We start from the raw sequence: 16,741 nt of genomic DNA on the forward strand, positions 1-16,741 counted from the left end.
GAAATTCTGAATTATCTCAACAATGGTTATGATGATCGGAGTCACACTAGCTGATGAATATCTCAGCCTGGTAAATGTCAAAGTTTAGTCAGGATGTTGTTTTGAAGCCATTTAAAACTTTTCAACACCAGAGAAAAGTCACACCTGTTGTGTGTCTGCCTGAGGTCATTCTGTGTGTGTGTGTGTGTGTTTGTATGTATTTGTGCTGGAAAGTGTAATGTGTCATCCATTGCACTACTAAATGTGGCTGGGTCAAACCCAGGAAGACTACAGATGCTATAAACTTTTATTGAACACATACAGTTCAACAGAAATGTTAAAAATTAACTTTTACTAGCAAAGAGAATAAAGTGGAATCATCCATGTCATTTCCAGGCAACTATTTGGATAAAACCAAAGTTATATTTTAATTTTCACAATTGGGTCAAATTAACCCGGAGACAACAGGAGGTTTAAACAAAGATTCAATAATCTTTATGTTTATGCACCTAACAGCTCTATACAGGATGTTATAATCTGGCAGAATTATGACCTCACTAAGGCAGAAGTTTGGTTATTGTTCCTGTTAAACTGAAAAAAATCAGCACAAACTCACAGAGGTCAGTGGTGGAGTATGTGAAAGAGCCTCAGTTATCAGCTAATAACAGATCTGGAGCTTCATAGATGAGGATATTAATAATGATTAAATGGTTGAGTTTATAACCAAGGTAATTTCACTGATAATCTGATATTTTAAATAAAGAATGCTTTCTTAAGACATTTTACAGCTATTTTTTTCTTGACTATTGGTGAGTGAGCTCAAAGGTTTTTGAAATGATCTTAAATACAGGTCTGTTAATATCTGGGCCATGAGGATGAAGCTGCTCCATCACAAAGAAAGGAGCCAGCTGAGGTGGTTCAGGTGAATCAGGATCCTCCTGGGCGCCTTCCTCTGGAGTTATTCCGGGGATGTCCGGCTGAGAGGAGACCTCTTGGTAGACCCAGAATATGCTGGAGGGATTACTTTTCCAGTCTGGTCTGGGAACCCCTCAGGGAGGTCTGGGAGGACTCGTTTAGCCTGCTGTCACTGCAACCCAGCCCGGATAGGTGCAAGAAGCTGGATGGATGGGTACTTCTACATACTCGGACTCATTCATACCAAGATCTAAAAATCACACACTGCACCTTTAAAATCAAAATCATGAAGAAGAACCATAAAAACATCAGATTAAAAACACAGACACACCTCTGATTCAGCATCCAAGCTTTAAATCCCATTAGTAAGAGAATCCTGGATATGAGATCACAATAATCCCACAGCATAAACATCCACTGGATTATAATCCTGCACATCCAGAGGAGGAATTATGAGATGGAACATCACCCTCCTCTTCAGCCTTAAACCTGAACACCAACCAAAAACATCAAACTAACTAACTAAACCTGGTTTGAGCCCACATTCAGTTAAATTCATCCACACATCAAGACTGTTCAGGCCACAGAAAGGCTTTAGTAACTAAAATATAAACTGACAGGGCAATCAGAGCCAATCAGAGCCGATCAGAGCCGCTCGCTGCATGTTGCTGCTATTACACACTCCAGACTCTGAGAGGTCTGACCTCACTGCTGTGCGTCACTTTACTTACACAAACAGGTGAGTTCTGTCTTGGAAAAATCAACATTAAGAGAGGCTTGTATTAACATGCTAACATGAAAAAAAGCTAATTACATGAGAGTAATTTCAGGAAATGAACTTGTCAATGGTGTGCAAAGGCCTTTAATCCAGAACCTCCTGCTCTAACTGGATCTTCCCCTCCCTTTCACTTTAAAAGACTGAGTGGTATTTTTCGCTGTTAGGGAGAGGCAGGACACTTTATATTGAAAAAGGAGGACAGTGAAGGTTCCCATTATAAAAACAGTTTCTGGTCCATTAAAGAGTCAGAAAAGCCATCAGAGTCAGCTGGGAACAGGTCTAAACATGACCTACATCCACGGTAGATCCTCTCTGAGTCTGTTGGATGTGGAGGTTTTCAGATCTGAACAAGTCTGAGTGGTGAGAGAAGCTGTCGAACAGGCTGAACAGGAACGCAGAGAGGAAACACCCTCCATGAAGGACCGCATGTCTCTCTCAGCCATAAACGCTCTCTCAGAGCCTCAGGTACGTTGAACCACGCTGTCGATGCTCCTCTGGATGTCGGCCATCTTTTTCAGCACCTGGTTGACTTTGGCCTCATCAAACTCCAGACACACGAACTCAGACTCCTGAGAGAGAAAAGGACAGAGGAGGGAGACGTTTAACTCTTCATGTTATGAAACAAGGAGAAGTCTGGACAGAGGATGCACTGATGCATCAGTTTAACATTAGAGCCAACATGAGCAAATATGCAAATCAATCAGTGATCAATGTTATCTGCTGTGCCTAAATAGTTAATCTTCTTTTAAGGGCAGAAGGAGTAACCAGTTAGACACACGCCGGTCTGTTTTCATGGTAAAAGATAAAATGTTTGCACTTTGGGGCGTTACAGCTGCAGAAATGATGTAAAAACACCAGCATCATTAAACTGGCACATGAGACATCCATCCTGTTACCGGACTCTACCAGTCCCTATCAAGAACAGACCCACAGAGACCTTTAGAGATATTCAGGCAGTTTTGTTTCTGATGTTCAAGGATGTAAGAAGAAAAAGAGCGTCTGAGAGTGAATTAGAATCAATCCCTGATATTCAGCTCAGACTTTCGACAGCAGGAGGCTGATCTGACCTCTGACCTCTGAGCGTCAGCATGGAGGTCTGCTAGTGGTCAGCATGTTTAGAATATCTACAAGCTCCTACATTCTACCAAAAACAACAGAAAATCTGATAATACTGCCAACATCTGGCTGCATAGCATCCATATCATTTTACAAACCAAAAAACAATGTTCCTCAAATTTGTCCTGGAAAATGGAATTAAGGGATTTAACTCCATCCTAAACATTCAAAATAGAACATGATTAAAGGCTGGCCCCTATACAGGAGTTTCAATAAAATCCATCCCATGATCCCGCTCTTTCACCGTCTACAGCAGTGATACTCAACGTGTGGCTCTTTCATGTCTTAATTTGAAATATTATTCCCCAAGGAAACCTTAAAAAGGAAAATTTTAACTCAGAAATTATCCATTGCAAGTAACATTAATCAGTTTCCCCACACTTACACAGTAGGCTTTAATTGTCAACCTCTATTTTTGTAGGTATATTTCCATTGACCTTATTTGCAATTTTTGTTGCTTCTTTTTTCCATTTTAACTACTTTTAGCCCATTTTTGACACTTTTATCCAGGTTCTTGCAATTTTTTGCCCTTTTTCTGCCACTTTTCACTCATTTGAGCTGCCTTTTGCAATTGAATGCCACTAATTTTACATTTTGCCAATCTTTCTTTTTCTGGCCCATTTTTCCCACATTTTTACTGATTTTTGCCCATTTTAGTCACTAATTAACTAACTAACTAACTTTGCTCCACATTGTTGCCACTTTTCACCCATTTTTTGCCACTTTCTGCCCTTTTTTGCCACTTTTCTTCCAGTGTTTGCTGCTTTAAGCAAATTTTTGCCACCTATTTTTGTCACTTTTCTCCACTTTTTGTCACTTTGATCCTGTTATTGAATATTTTTGCCTCTTTTTGCCACTTCTCGCCCATTTAAGCTGCCTTTAGCATTTAAATGCCACTTTTTGCCCATTTTTCTCAACTTTTTTTAGATTTTTGCCCCGTTTAAGCCACTTTCCACTCATTTTTTGCAACATTTTTGACACTTTCAACTCATAACTTGGTCATTTCCCACCCATTTTTGCCTTTTTTCTCCCATTTAAGCTGCCGTTTGCAATTAAATGCCACAAATTTCCCATTTTGCCAATCTTTCTTTTTTTTGCCCATTTTTCCCACCTTCTTTTTCTGATTTTTGCCTATTTTGGTCACTTGTCACTCACTCTTCTCCACATTTTTGCCACTTTAGGACCATTTTAGCCACCCGTTACTCTTTTTTTGCTACTTTTCACCCCTTCTTTGCCACTTTTCTCCCAGTGTTTGCTGCTTTAAGCAAATTTTTGCCATCTATTTTTGTCACTTTTCTCCACTTTTTGTCAATTTGATCCTGTTTTTTGAAATTTTTTGCCTCTTTTGCCACTTCTTGCCCATTTAAGCTGCATTTTGCGATTAAATGCCACTTTTTGCCCATTTTTCTCACCTTTTTTCTAGTTTTTGCCCATTTAAGCCACTTTCCACTCATTTTTTGCAACATTTTTGCCACTTTTGACTCATTATTTGGTCATTTCCCACCCATTTTTGCCTTTTTTCTCCCAGTGTTTGCCGCTTTTTGACCATTTTTGCCACACTTAACTAATTTTAATTGCCACTTTTCACCACTTAGACTGTGGCTCTCGCAAAGCTATTTTTCAACAGTTTGGCTCTTTGGCTGAGCAGGGTTGAGTGACACTGGTCTACAGTCAGGATAATCAGGGGTTTACTACCAGGCAAAGGCAGGCATCTGCCCGCAGGCTCCAAGGGGGCCACAAGATCTATGGATTTTAAACAACGTATTACTCTGGATCTGTTCTGGTCAATCAGATATCACATTGCTCCACTTAAATCCATGTACCAGAATTCTGCATTAACAGTCTGTCTCCATCATCTCTGTGCCTCTGTATCCCAATCCCCAATAGGAATGAATGGGGGCCAGTTAGCCAGCAGCTTTTCTCCCTCATGTTATTAACATGCTTTCCAAGGACACAGTGATTTACTGTTTAGACAATGACCCTTATGGTGTACTGGTTGGACTGGGATGACAACTGGAGGCCTTGACTGGCCTACATGCATAAGGCAAGGATGGAAGGCTTTAGGCTTTAAAGGATGGCATTGTCTTTAAAAGCAAAGATGGAATATTTAAAGGCTGACTTCATATTTAAAGGCAAAGATGGAATGTTTAACAAGTTTTGAAGAATATCTTTCTAAATTCTATGACAGATTGATACATTCTTTAGAGGCAAGGATGCAAATCTTCTACGGCAAGGATTTAATGTTAATAAGCTTAAATGGATGGCATCATCAAAGTCAAGGATGGAATGTTTAATAAGTTTTAAAGGATGACATCATCTTTTAAAGGCAAGGATGGAATGCCTAAAGAAGTTTTAAAGAATATCTTTCTAAAGCCTATGACAGGATAATATTTTCTTTAAAGGCAAGGATGGAATATTTAATACATTTTAAAGAATATCTTTCTAAAGCCTATGAGAGAATGATTCTTAAAAGGCAAGGATGGAATGTTTAATAAGCTTTAAAGAATATCTTTCTAAAGCCTGTAACGGAATGATTCTTTAAAGGCAAGGACGGAATGTTTAATACGTTTTAAAGAATATCTTTCTAAAGCCTGTAACGGAATGATTCTTTAAAGGCAAGGATGGAATGTTTAATACGTTTTAAAGAATATCTTTCTAAAGCCTGTAACAGAATGATTATTGAGGGAAGGATGGATTTTTCCGTTTTTATTCCGGTTCCGGGGCGCTTCACAGCGTGCGACCCGAAGCAGCTGTACCTGGCTTGTTTTTTAACGTTTTTTAACCAATTTTAGCTGGTTTTAAATGTTTTTAAGCTGTCCTGTGTGTGCGTGGTGATTTGTGTATGTCTCGGTATGTGGACTTTGGGCTCATTTGCACAGTTATATGCACTATCATGCCTCGTGACGCTGTCATGGGCGCTTCTTTGTCACTGAGCGGCTAGACACCATAGCAGCCCTGGGAGCAGCATCACTCTCAGCCGAGAGTTACTACTTTCTCTGCGGACCTGGGCTAAAGGAGACGTCCCAGTGGGAATACCAGCAGAACTCTTCAGTCCGTACAGCCCAGAAAAGTGTCCATCTCTCCGGACCAGACGCAGAAGAGGACGGAGGGAAAGGTTATGTCGGAGATTGAAGCACCTGAGCCTGGACAACCGGCGCCGGCTTCCTCCACTGCCTACGGTCCTGCTCTCCAACGTCCAGTCCATCAGGAACAAGGTGGACGAGCTGGAGACATGGGCCAAATTCAAGCACAAAATCAAGGAAACCTGCATGTTAGTGTTCACTGAAACTTGGCTCAGTGAAACGGACCGGGACGAGGACCTGTCCATAAGTGGGTTCGGTAGCCCATTTCGGCTGGACCGGTCCCCGGAGACTACGGGGAAGAGCCGAGGAGGAGGAGGAGTGTGCTTTTACGTTAACCAGAGGTACTGTAACACCGTTGTGGTTGGAAAATTTATGTACCCCTGATATTGAACTGTTGTCTGTCTCACTGCGCCCTTATTACTTGCCGCGTGAATTTCAACAACTTTTTTTTCACGCTTGTTTACATTCACCCGCGAGCAAACGCATCTGCAGCGGCACAGCTGATCGCGGATGTGACACACAGACTAGATTCGATCTGCCCGGATGCTTCTAAATTCATCCTTGGTGATTTTAATCACTGCACCCTGAGCAGGACGTTGAGGACCTACGAACAGTACGTGACTTGCGCCACGACTAATAAAAATTCCACCCTTGACTTATGTTACGGCTCTTTGAGCGACGCTTACAAGTCTGTGCCGATGCCCTCTCTCGGTGCATCTTACCATAATAGTGTTATTCGATTGCCTGTGTATAAACCGTCCTTCAGACGCCTTCAGTGTGGAGAGAAGGAGGTTAAAACCTGGTCTGAGGACGGTATCTCGTCTCTTCAGGCATGCTTTGAGAGCACGGACTGCCATTGCTTCTATGATTCTTGTGAAGATGTTGATGAACTTTGTGACACTGTCTCCTCTTATGTTTCTTTTTGTGTAAACTCGGTTTTACCAACAAAAAAGGTTGTTATTTATCCAAATAACAAACCTTGGGTAACTAAGGAACTTAAAACGGTTATCAACAAAAAGAAAAGGATTTTTTACACAGGAGATCCTCTGGAGAAAAAGGCTGTCTCCAGAGAGGTGAAGAGAGAAATAGCCAGAGCAAAAACTAATCATAAAAATAAAATAGAAATGCAGTTCAGCTCTGGTGACTTTAGAGCAGCCTGGCAAGGTATGAAGTCAATGGCTTCTATAAATAAGAATGCCAGTGAGACCAAGCAGCACATCGGCATTAATGGAGTCATTGATGCTGAGTTGTCAAACACTTTCAATCTCTTTTTCTCTCGGTTTGAAAGGTCTGACTTCACTTGTAATGTTAACATGCTTAAAGATTCTCTTGTACCTCAATGTGATTTTGTAATATGTCAGGATCAGGTGACAGCATTACTGAAGAAAACTAATATGAGGAAGGCAGCTGGTCCAGATTCTATCTGTGGTCGCACTCTTCGTTACTGTGCTGATCAGCTTAGTGGAGTTTTCTCTACACTTTTTCGGACATGTGCTGATCATTGCCAGCTTTCTGTGATATGGAAAACTTCAACTATAATCTCTGTTCCTAAATCCAAAAATCCGAAAGAACTGAATGACTTTAGACCTGTTGCCTTAACGTCGTTGGTAATGAAAACCTTTGAAAGAATTCTAAAAGATGAACTTGTTTCCTTGGTGTTTGAAAATCTTGACCCTTTACAGTTTCCTTATCAAGCTGGTAAAGGAGTGGAGGACGCAAAACTCTTCATCCTTGACAAAATTTTTAAGCACTTAGAGAAGCCCAAGTCACATGCTAGACTCTTATTTGCTGACTTCTCTTCAGCTTTTAACAAGATGCAACCGCACATTCTAATTGACCACCTTTACACTTTTTTTAAGGTGCCTGATCAGTTTTTACTGTTGATTGTGAACTTCTTAACTGATAGGAAACAGCAGGTCTTTGTTAATGGAGTCATGTCGGATGTCCTGGTGTCTAACACAGGCTCTCCTCAGGGCTGTGTTCTGTCTCCTCTTCTTTTTATTCTGTCCACAGACAGCTGCAGGTCTGATAAAGAGGGTAGCTACCTGGTCAAATTCTCTGATGATACAGCACTTTTATCCCTTCTTCAAGGTTCAGAGTCAGACCATGGTAGTGCCCTTCCTGCTTTTATCGACTGGTGTGATGAAAATTTCCTTGACCTCAATGTGTCAAAAACTAAAGAGCTTATTGTTGATTTTAGGAGAAACTGTGTTAAACCTAAAGCCAGCTCTATTCATGGTAAGGATGTTGAGATTGTTGACTCGTACAAGTATTTAGGAACTGTGTTCGACTCTCTGCTTAAGTTCGATGTGAACATTGAGAGTATTGTTAAGCGAGGTCAACAGGGAATCCACTTACTGGGGAAGTTGAAGTCCTTAAATGTCTGTGACAAATGCTGGCTATTTTCTATCAGTCCTTTATTGAAAGTCTTTTGACATTCTCTTTTGTCTGTTGGTTTGATGGTCTGCCTGTCAAAGACAAAAACAGTCTGTATTGTATTGTTAAAATCTGCTCCAAAATAATCGCAGTCCAGCAGAGGGATCTGCGCTCTTTGTAGGAGAGACAGGTGGTCAAGACAGCTAAAGGAATCACTTCCCAACATGACCACATCCTGGGCTCTGAGTTTACTTTAATGCCCTCAGGCCGCCGCTTTATCGCGCCCTGTAGGAGAACAAAACGTTATTCTAAGTCTTTCATTCCTTCTGCCATCAGGCTGTTAAACCTTGATGGTAGTCTCATGGACTGCTAGCTTTGTATTATTGTGTTTTTCCTTGTTTGGTGCCGAACCACTTGGTGGTTAAAACTGTGTGCTAATTCTGGTGGCTCGCTCGTACATTCTATGAATGTAAACTCATAATGTAATCTGTAATGCACCTTTGGGTATCTTATTTATGTTCTTTTTTATCTGCTGCTATTCTTAAATGTGCATTATAATCTGCCTGACCCTGAGTGTGTCATTACTAAAAGGGTCACATGAGGGTCAATGTGTCAGTGAGCATCTGTCATGTACTGACTTTTATTTATTATTGTCTCTGTTTGCTGTTTGTGATTGTATGTATGGTCTGGGTAGACTGCAAAAACTGAATTGCCCTTTGGGATGAATAAAGTTGTCTGAATCTGAAACTTTTATAGACTTCAAAAAATTGCATTATATTTAAAGACAAGCATGGAAAGCTTTATACGTTTTTAAGGATGTCAATCTTTTACGGCAAGGATTTAATGTTTTATAAACTTTAATGAATGGCATTATCAAGGTCCAGGATGGAATATTTAAAGGCTTTAAAGTATGAGTTCATATCTAATGGCAAGGGTGGAATGTTTTTAGACTTCAAAAAATGGCATTATATTTAGAGACAATGAAGGAATGTTTTAAAGCTTTAAAGGATATCATCTTTAAAGGCAATAACGGTACATGTTATAAGCTTTAAAGGATGACAGCTTTGATGCAAAGATGGAATGTTTTATTTTCAAGGGATGACATCATCCAATAAGGCAAGGATAGAATGGTTTATGCGCTTTAAAGAATGAAAATCTTAAAAGTAAAGGATGGAATGCTTTATAAGCTCTAAAAGATTACATCATGGTAAAGGCAAGGATGAAATGTTGCAGGAGCTTAAGGCATGGCATCATCTTAAAAGGCAAGGATAGAATGGTTTATACACTCTAAAGAATAAAAAATCTCTAAAGAAAAAGGTGGAATGTTTTTTATGCTTCAAAGGATGACATCTTTTTAAAGCATAGGATGTTCTTTAAATTTTAAGAGATGACATCAAATTTAGAGGCAAGGATGAAATGTTTTATAAGCTTAAAAAGATGAAATCTTAAAAGGTAAGGATGGGGAGTTTAATGGATTTTAAAGGATGACATCATCTGTCAAGGCAAGATGGAATAATTTTCTAGGTTTGATAGATGACATCATCTTCTGCAGGAATGGAATGTGTTACAAGCTTTAAAGGAGGAAATGTTTTCTAAGCTGAATGCCCAGAGGTGCAGCTCTACTTGATGGTCGATAGCAGCTACTACTGTCCTAAGCTCTTTCTGCCCTCAGGCCTCCGTTCTGGTCATATGACTGAAAACTATGAATGAAACACTGGTAAGTGTTTTAATGACAGCGATCACTCTACATACCGTTACACAGGACTGAGACAGACCTGTTCATTGCCCTCATTCATGAGTTAAAGTTTGGTTTTTAATGGCGGCCACGCTGGCCGTCTGTCTCACCTGTCCCGTTCTGCCCAACTCCAGTTCCATCAGGGCGACAGGGCTGCTGTGCGCTGTGTCCCCCCGGCTGGCTGCAGTCTGTAGGTCCACCCTCCAGGAGAGGCCCCTGAGGCCAGGCTCCCAGCGGCTCTGAGCCAGCAGACTCTCCCTCACCCGGGCTCGCTGACTCTTCCAGAACCGAGAGAGAGCTGCCGCCTGTTCAACAGTGACCCCACCGCCGCCCTGCCTCTTCGTCTGTGCTGTAAGGAAGGCCTCCAGCTGGGCGTGGTCCATATCAGCAGTGGCTATGGACTGAGTGACGGAGAGAAGAAGTAAATAAGCAGGGGTGCCCCCCAAAAAAACTCAGCGATCTGTATTTGATCTGAGAAATCTGACTTTAATATCAGAATTCTGACTCTGATCTGAGAATTCTGACTTTGATATCAGAATTCTGACTCTGATCTGAGAATTCTGACTTTGATATCAGAATTCTGACACTGATTTGAGAATTTTGACTTTGATCTCAGAATTCTGACATTGATCTGAGAATTCTGACTTTGATCTCAGAATTCTGACTCTGATCTGAGAATTCTAACTCTGATCTAAAAATTCTGACTTTGATCTAAGCATTGTGACTTTGATCTGAGAACTGTGCCTTTGATTTGAGCATTCTGACTCTTATCTAAGATTTTTTACTTTGATCGGAGAATTCTGTCTTTGATCTGAGAATTCTGACTTTGATCTAAGAATTCTGACTTTGATCTGGGAATTCTCAATCTGAGATTTCTGACATTGATCTCAGAATTCTGACTGAGAATTCTGACTCTGATCTGAGAATATTAACTTTGATCTAAACTTTCCTAATTTAATCTCAGAATTCTAACTTTTACAGAAATCTGACTGTAATGTCAAAATTCTGGCTTTGATCTAAGACTTTTCATTTTGTCTCAAAATTCTGACCTTGATCTTGAATTCTGATTTTAACCTCACGATTTAACCTGACTTTTTTTCTCAGAAATCTGACATTAATGTCATAATTCTGACTTAATCTCAGAATTCTGACTTTAGGTGAGGGAGGTTAAGAATAGGATAAGGAGGGGCACCACAAAGAGGGATTTCTGCAGAGCTGCAGACAAACCAGTACCAAGTTGCAACACTTCATTGTCCCTGAATTGAGCAGCTTCTTCCATAACCATGTGGACTCAATCTTAAAGTCCCCTGAATCAGAGCTAGGAGAGGACATTCTCCTTCTTCCTAAGTTGACACTCTCCCTGTTTCTGTGAATCTTACACATCCATGGTTTCCATAGTTTGTAGCTCTTCATCCTGAGTGAGTTTACTGGACGTTAGCTCAAGATCTTCAATGATCAGGTATTTATTTAAGGATAAATGAAGTTATGAGGACTACGCCTTGAATAAAGCTTATGTGTTGCTACATGTTGGCAGTTACTCACCATGTTTTTACCACTGAGTGTCTGATTGATGGCATAAACACAGACTTCGACTCTTGTTGCCAAATAAGTGCCTTTTTTGCACAGAGCCCCCCGTGACATCTAGAGGAAAAGGCAATATAGTGTTGCCCCGACTTAAATATAAAATAAGGCTATCAGTAGCTCAAATTTACAATGGTCCAGGATTTTGCTGCCCTCCATGAGCCCCCAGTCGGGCAGGGCCCAGAGAGCTCCCCCTTTATCCCCCCTGTGGGCTGCATTGAATTGCAAGTAGAGACATTTAGATTTCATCCAAATTTTGCTAAATTGCCAGCCCTAATGCACGCCTGTTCTGGTTAAAGGAGCTGTAGATCTGATCATCTTCATTCTCAGGATGTTTTCTTACTAAAAAAGGACTTTTATTTCCAATGAGGATTTCCTAGTTTTCAGCTTTAACGTTCTGCAGCGCTGCAGAATGTTATAGCCTAAATTTATTGTCCAGATCACCTTGATCATAATTTCACTTGTTCTATGAATATAAAGGAAAACTTTGGCAAAATAATCATCCACCCTAACACTGAAGAATATCAGTGTTTTTGTGACTCTGCTGTGCAGACCAGGTGAGCTGAGGTCAACCTTCTCTGTAGGGGAAAAGTACATAAACACTTCTACATCCAGAGCCTCCTTTGCACGTCAACTCCCAGGTGGATTTAAACAGGATTACTGAGTAGCCAGTGTGTGCTCTAGTTTCACTCTGACTGGACTCTGCAGGTCATGTTTTGACTTGTTTTATCCTCCTCGTCTTCAGTCTGAACAGTGATGATGCATGGGCAAACCCTTGAATCAGGTCTTTGTTTGTTTAGTAAATGTGATGTAAATGTCCCAGCCTTGCTTTACATGATCAAACCTGATCTCAATGATCTGTCCCAGTCTGCAGGCTGCAGCACAGCAGGAGAACAGCATTCATATGTCAGTGCTGCCCCCTGCTGGCAAAACATAAAAAATACAGGACCAGCCATAGAATAAAAATATACATTTCTCTCTGCAGGTGTCCACATTTTCACTATTTTAGTATTTTCATAAAGGGAACAATTAAATCTAGATTGCATTGACTGATTAACAGGATAAAAAAAAATGAAAAAATCTTCATGAACACTCGACATCTTCAGTCATATTTGAAGTCAAACAAAGAGCAGCTGCATGATTTTACAGGCTGGTAAAACTGGACTACTAGCCATAACACTGTCCAACAATGTTTCAGTAACTAAACATAACTAGTGGATCAGTGCATTTTAAACTGTGTTGGGGATTTTGCAAATGATTTTTTAAAATTAAAGCTAAAAAATGACTCCATTCCAGATGTCTTGGCCTTCTGTTATATATATGTAAACATAGCTAAAAACAAAAATGCATCTGATTCTCTATTTTCTCTATTTTTTCTGTTACCTGTCATATTCTTGATATGAGTTCACTGATACCTGGCTGCTTCTAATATATCCTGGTTTAGATAATTAGCCTAAATGAGAATTTTCACCTTAGTCTATGTAAAGATTGTCAACATTCTCAAATCTTTTCAAATGTGTCTTTAAAAATAAATAAATAAATTTAAAAAATGCATAATCCGTTACTTTAATGATCAGTGATATTAGAATGTACTGAAGCTTTGAAAAATTTATAATATATACAAAATTTAAAAACCAATGTGTTAAACCTAATAACAAATAGGCTAATTCAATATTCAAAGTCTTTACTGAGCACAGAGCTGCTGGAAAAAGGAAGTGAACCTTTATGCTAGTGACTCTAAAGGAGCTCATTTGAGTCAGGAGTTAGCACACCTGAAGTCCAATCAATGAAAGGAGGTCAGAGCCAGGTGTAGTGCTACTGTGACCAATAAAAACACTCAGAGTGAAATGGAATAAGACTGGAGGGGTTCCAAAGTCATCTTTAGGTCTTCACTAGACCGCAGTTAGACAAAGTCTCCACCAATGGAGACAATACAGTACCGCGGTTAATCTCCCCAGAAGTGGACACCAAGCCAGGTGGACTCTAAGAGCACAACCTAGAATGCTCAGAGAGGCCAAAAAGAACCCTAGAGTAAAAGCTCAAGGCTTAAAGAGATTATTGGAACAACCAACATCTCTGTTCATAAGTCTACCACATGCTGACGAGTGAACAGCCAACAGGAGTCCACGGAGGAAGCTGCTGCTTTCCTAAAAACATCACTGCACTCCTGAAGTCTGCCAAACAGCACCTTGAAACTACACAACACTACTTGGAAGTTTTAGTGGACTCACTTTTCAGCTCCAAAATCTGGGTTTATCAGGGGCCATTCTCTGGGTGTACCAGGGGCCATTCTCTGGGTTTATCAGGGCCATTCTCTGGTTTATCAGGGCCATTCTCTGGGTTTATCAGGGCCATTCTCTGGTTTATCAGGGCCATTCTCTGGTTTATCAGGGCCATTCTCTGGGTTTATCAGGGGCCATTCTCTGGTTTATCAGGGCCATTCTCTGGGTTTATCAGGGCCATTCTCTGGGTTTATCAGGGCCATTCTCTGGGTTTATCAGGGGCCATTCTCTGGTTTATCAGGGCCATTCTCTGGGTTTATCAGGGCCATTCTCTGGGTTTATCAGGGCCATTCTCTGGGTTTATCAGGGCCATTCTCTGGGTTTATCAGGGCCATTCTCTGGGTTTATCAGGGCCATTCTCTGGGTTTATCAGGGCCATTCTCTGGGTTTATCAGGGCCATTCTCTGGGTTTATCAGGGCCATTCTCTGGGTTTATCAGGGCCATTCTCTGGGTTTATCAGGGGCCATTCTCTGGTTTATCAGGGCCATTCTCTGGTTTATCAGGGCCATTCTCTGGTTTATCAGGGCCATTCTCTGGGTTTATCAGGGCCATTCTCTGGGTTTATTAGGGCCATTCTCTGGTTTATCAGGGGCCATTCTCTGGGTTTATCAGGGCCATTCTCTGGGTTTATCAGGGCCATTCTCTGGTTTATCAGGGCCATTCTCTGGGTTTATCAGGGCCATTCTCTGGGTTTATCAGGGCCATTCTCTGGGTTTATCAGGGCCATTCTCTGGGTTTATCAGGGCCATTCTCTGGTTTATCAGGGCCATTCTCTGGGTTTATCAGGGCCATTCTCTGGTTTATCAGGGCCATTCTCTGGTTTATCAGGGGCCATTCTCTGGTTTATCAGGGCCATTCTCTGGTTTATCAGGGCCATTCTCTGGGTTTATCAGGGCCATTCTCTGGGTTTATCAGGGCCATTCTCTGGTTTATCAGGGGCCATTCTCTGGGTTTATCAGGGCCATTCTCTGGGTTTATCAGGGGCCATTCTCTGGGTTTATCAGGGGCCATTCTCTGGGTTTATCAGGTGCAGATTTACTTTTTTATAGCTTTTTTGGTTACTTTGATTTCAGCATAAATCTCACTAAATGGCCATGTTTATATTACATCTAATTAATTTAATTATTTATTTTATAAAAATGGGTCAGAAATACAATTTGAAATTATTTGAAAAATATTCATAGTTTTATAAAGCCATCTGGGGACACCCTCTCAGTGTCTCACGACCCCATGTTGAGAACCACTGACTTCAGTGAAGGTCAGGTCACATCTGATGAGCCATTAATGCAGAAAATAGAGAATTTCAGAGGGTCCATGGATAGATAGATAGATAGATAGATAGATAGATAGATAGATAGATAGATAGATAGAAACGTGATAGTTAGAGGAATGTTTTAATATTTGTCCTTCCTAAAAAGAACCTGTTAGAATAGCTCTGCTCAGTACCTCCTATGATGGTGTAGAGCTATACTGTTTTCTCTTCAGTCATCCATGATGGATGTTTGTTAATATGCTAGCTTCAACAGTAACGGAGCTGTTTTATTCTGCTATATTCTAGCTAACGTCCATGATGAAGGACTATTATGATTGTTTACTTCCTCCCCTTCTCTCCCATGAATGTGTGTTTGTACCTTTAACAGGCTCTTCATTTTCTCATGCAGGGCCCTGAATTCCTCCTCCGGTAGATCCGGATACAGCTCAGTCTTTAGCAGCTCCTCGGTGATCTCTCGGTTCTTGTAATAAACTTTCTGAGCTATTCCATTCAACAGTCCGCTCAGGGACTTCGTCGCTTCCACATCCGCCATGTTTCCTTGTGACTGGTCACATGACGCGCATGGGCATGATCACGTGAAGCCTAAGCTAGAACGGGACTATGGGAGTCGTAGTCCTATGGTGTTAAGACGTTTCCGGCCCATCTGCAGAGTTTAATATTAAAAGGACACATTAAGTCTCATCTTCATGTTTCTGCTCAGCCTCCACAGAGCAGTGGTTCTCAACCGAGGGGTCGAGACCTCCTTGAGGGTCGCTAGACGGTAAGAGGGGGTCTCCAGATGCCCTAAAAAAACTAAGAGAATGTTTTAATTTCACTGTTGCAACTTCGTACCAATTTTACCAAAAATAACCCCTTTCCACCATTTTCCCACCAATTTGACCATTTAATGCCTAATTTTGTTCATTTAAAACCCTTTCCACCACTTTTTTTGCCTGTTTTTGCCACTTCTAAACCAATTCTTGACACTTAAGTCTAATGTTGTCTCTGTTGACCAATTATTGCCACTATGAACCCCTTTTAACACCCAATTTCCTCATTTAAACCACATTTACCTGTTTGATATACCCATCTTTGCTAGTTTAACCAATTTCTGCCACTATCTGCCAATGTTTTCTTTTCCAGTTGACCCTTTATGCCAGTTTATATCAATTTTTCATCCCATTTTTGTCAATTTAAAGTCATTTCAGCCACTGTTTAACTCCAGTTTATCACTATTTAAGCCCATTTTAACCAAATTTTGCCATTTTATCTAGTTGTTGCCACTTCTAACCGAAATGCTACTTTTAATATCCAATTTCAACATCTTTTCCACCATGTTTTTGCCATTATTATGCACAAATGATTAAAAAAAGGTATTTCTTCTTTGATAGGACAAGTTATTTTTCAGGTTAACTATAAAATATATCTATCACAGCTTAACTGTACAATGGACCATGATTTTTTTGTCCTTGCTCTCAAATGTTCGTTGTTTTTGGATAAAAGCATCTGCTAAATGACAGTGTGGCATTTTGCTGGCCCCCAGTTTGGCTTGGTCCTAGAAAATTCTTCCCTTTATCCCCCCCTTATGGCTTCATCCACCTTCAGGTACAGTGGGGGTCCCCTGTCTCTGGTTCCTTTATTTT

At 40.6% G+C, this 16,741-nt stretch overlaps 1 protein-coding gene across 1 annotated transcript; it reads right to left on the bottom strand.

Moving 5' to 3' along the window:
* Nucleotides 1-268: 268 nt before the first annotated feature.
* Nucleotides 269-15,658, bottom strand: commd1 (copper metabolism (Murr1) domain containing 1). Its single transcript, XM_041784307.1, has 3 exons — nucleotides 15,478-15,658; nucleotides 10,093-10,383; nucleotides 269-2,241 (listed from the first exon to the last, which is right to left on the bottom strand). Exons 1-3 carry the CDS (start codon nucleotides 15,649-15,651, stop codon nucleotides 2,134-2,136), a joined length of 573 nt encoding a protein of 190 aa, XP_041640241.1. The 5' UTR covers nucleotides 15,652-15,658; the 3' UTR covers nucleotides 269-2,133.
* Nucleotides 15,659-16,741: the final 1,083 nt, after the last annotated feature.

The sequence above is a fragment of the Cheilinus undulatus genome, linkage group 4 (genome assembly GCF_018320785.1).
Source record: "Cheilinus undulatus linkage group 4, ASM1832078v1, whole genome shotgun sequence".
NCBI lineage: Eukaryota > Metazoa > Chordata > Actinopteri > Labriformes > Labridae > Cheilinus > Cheilinus undulatus.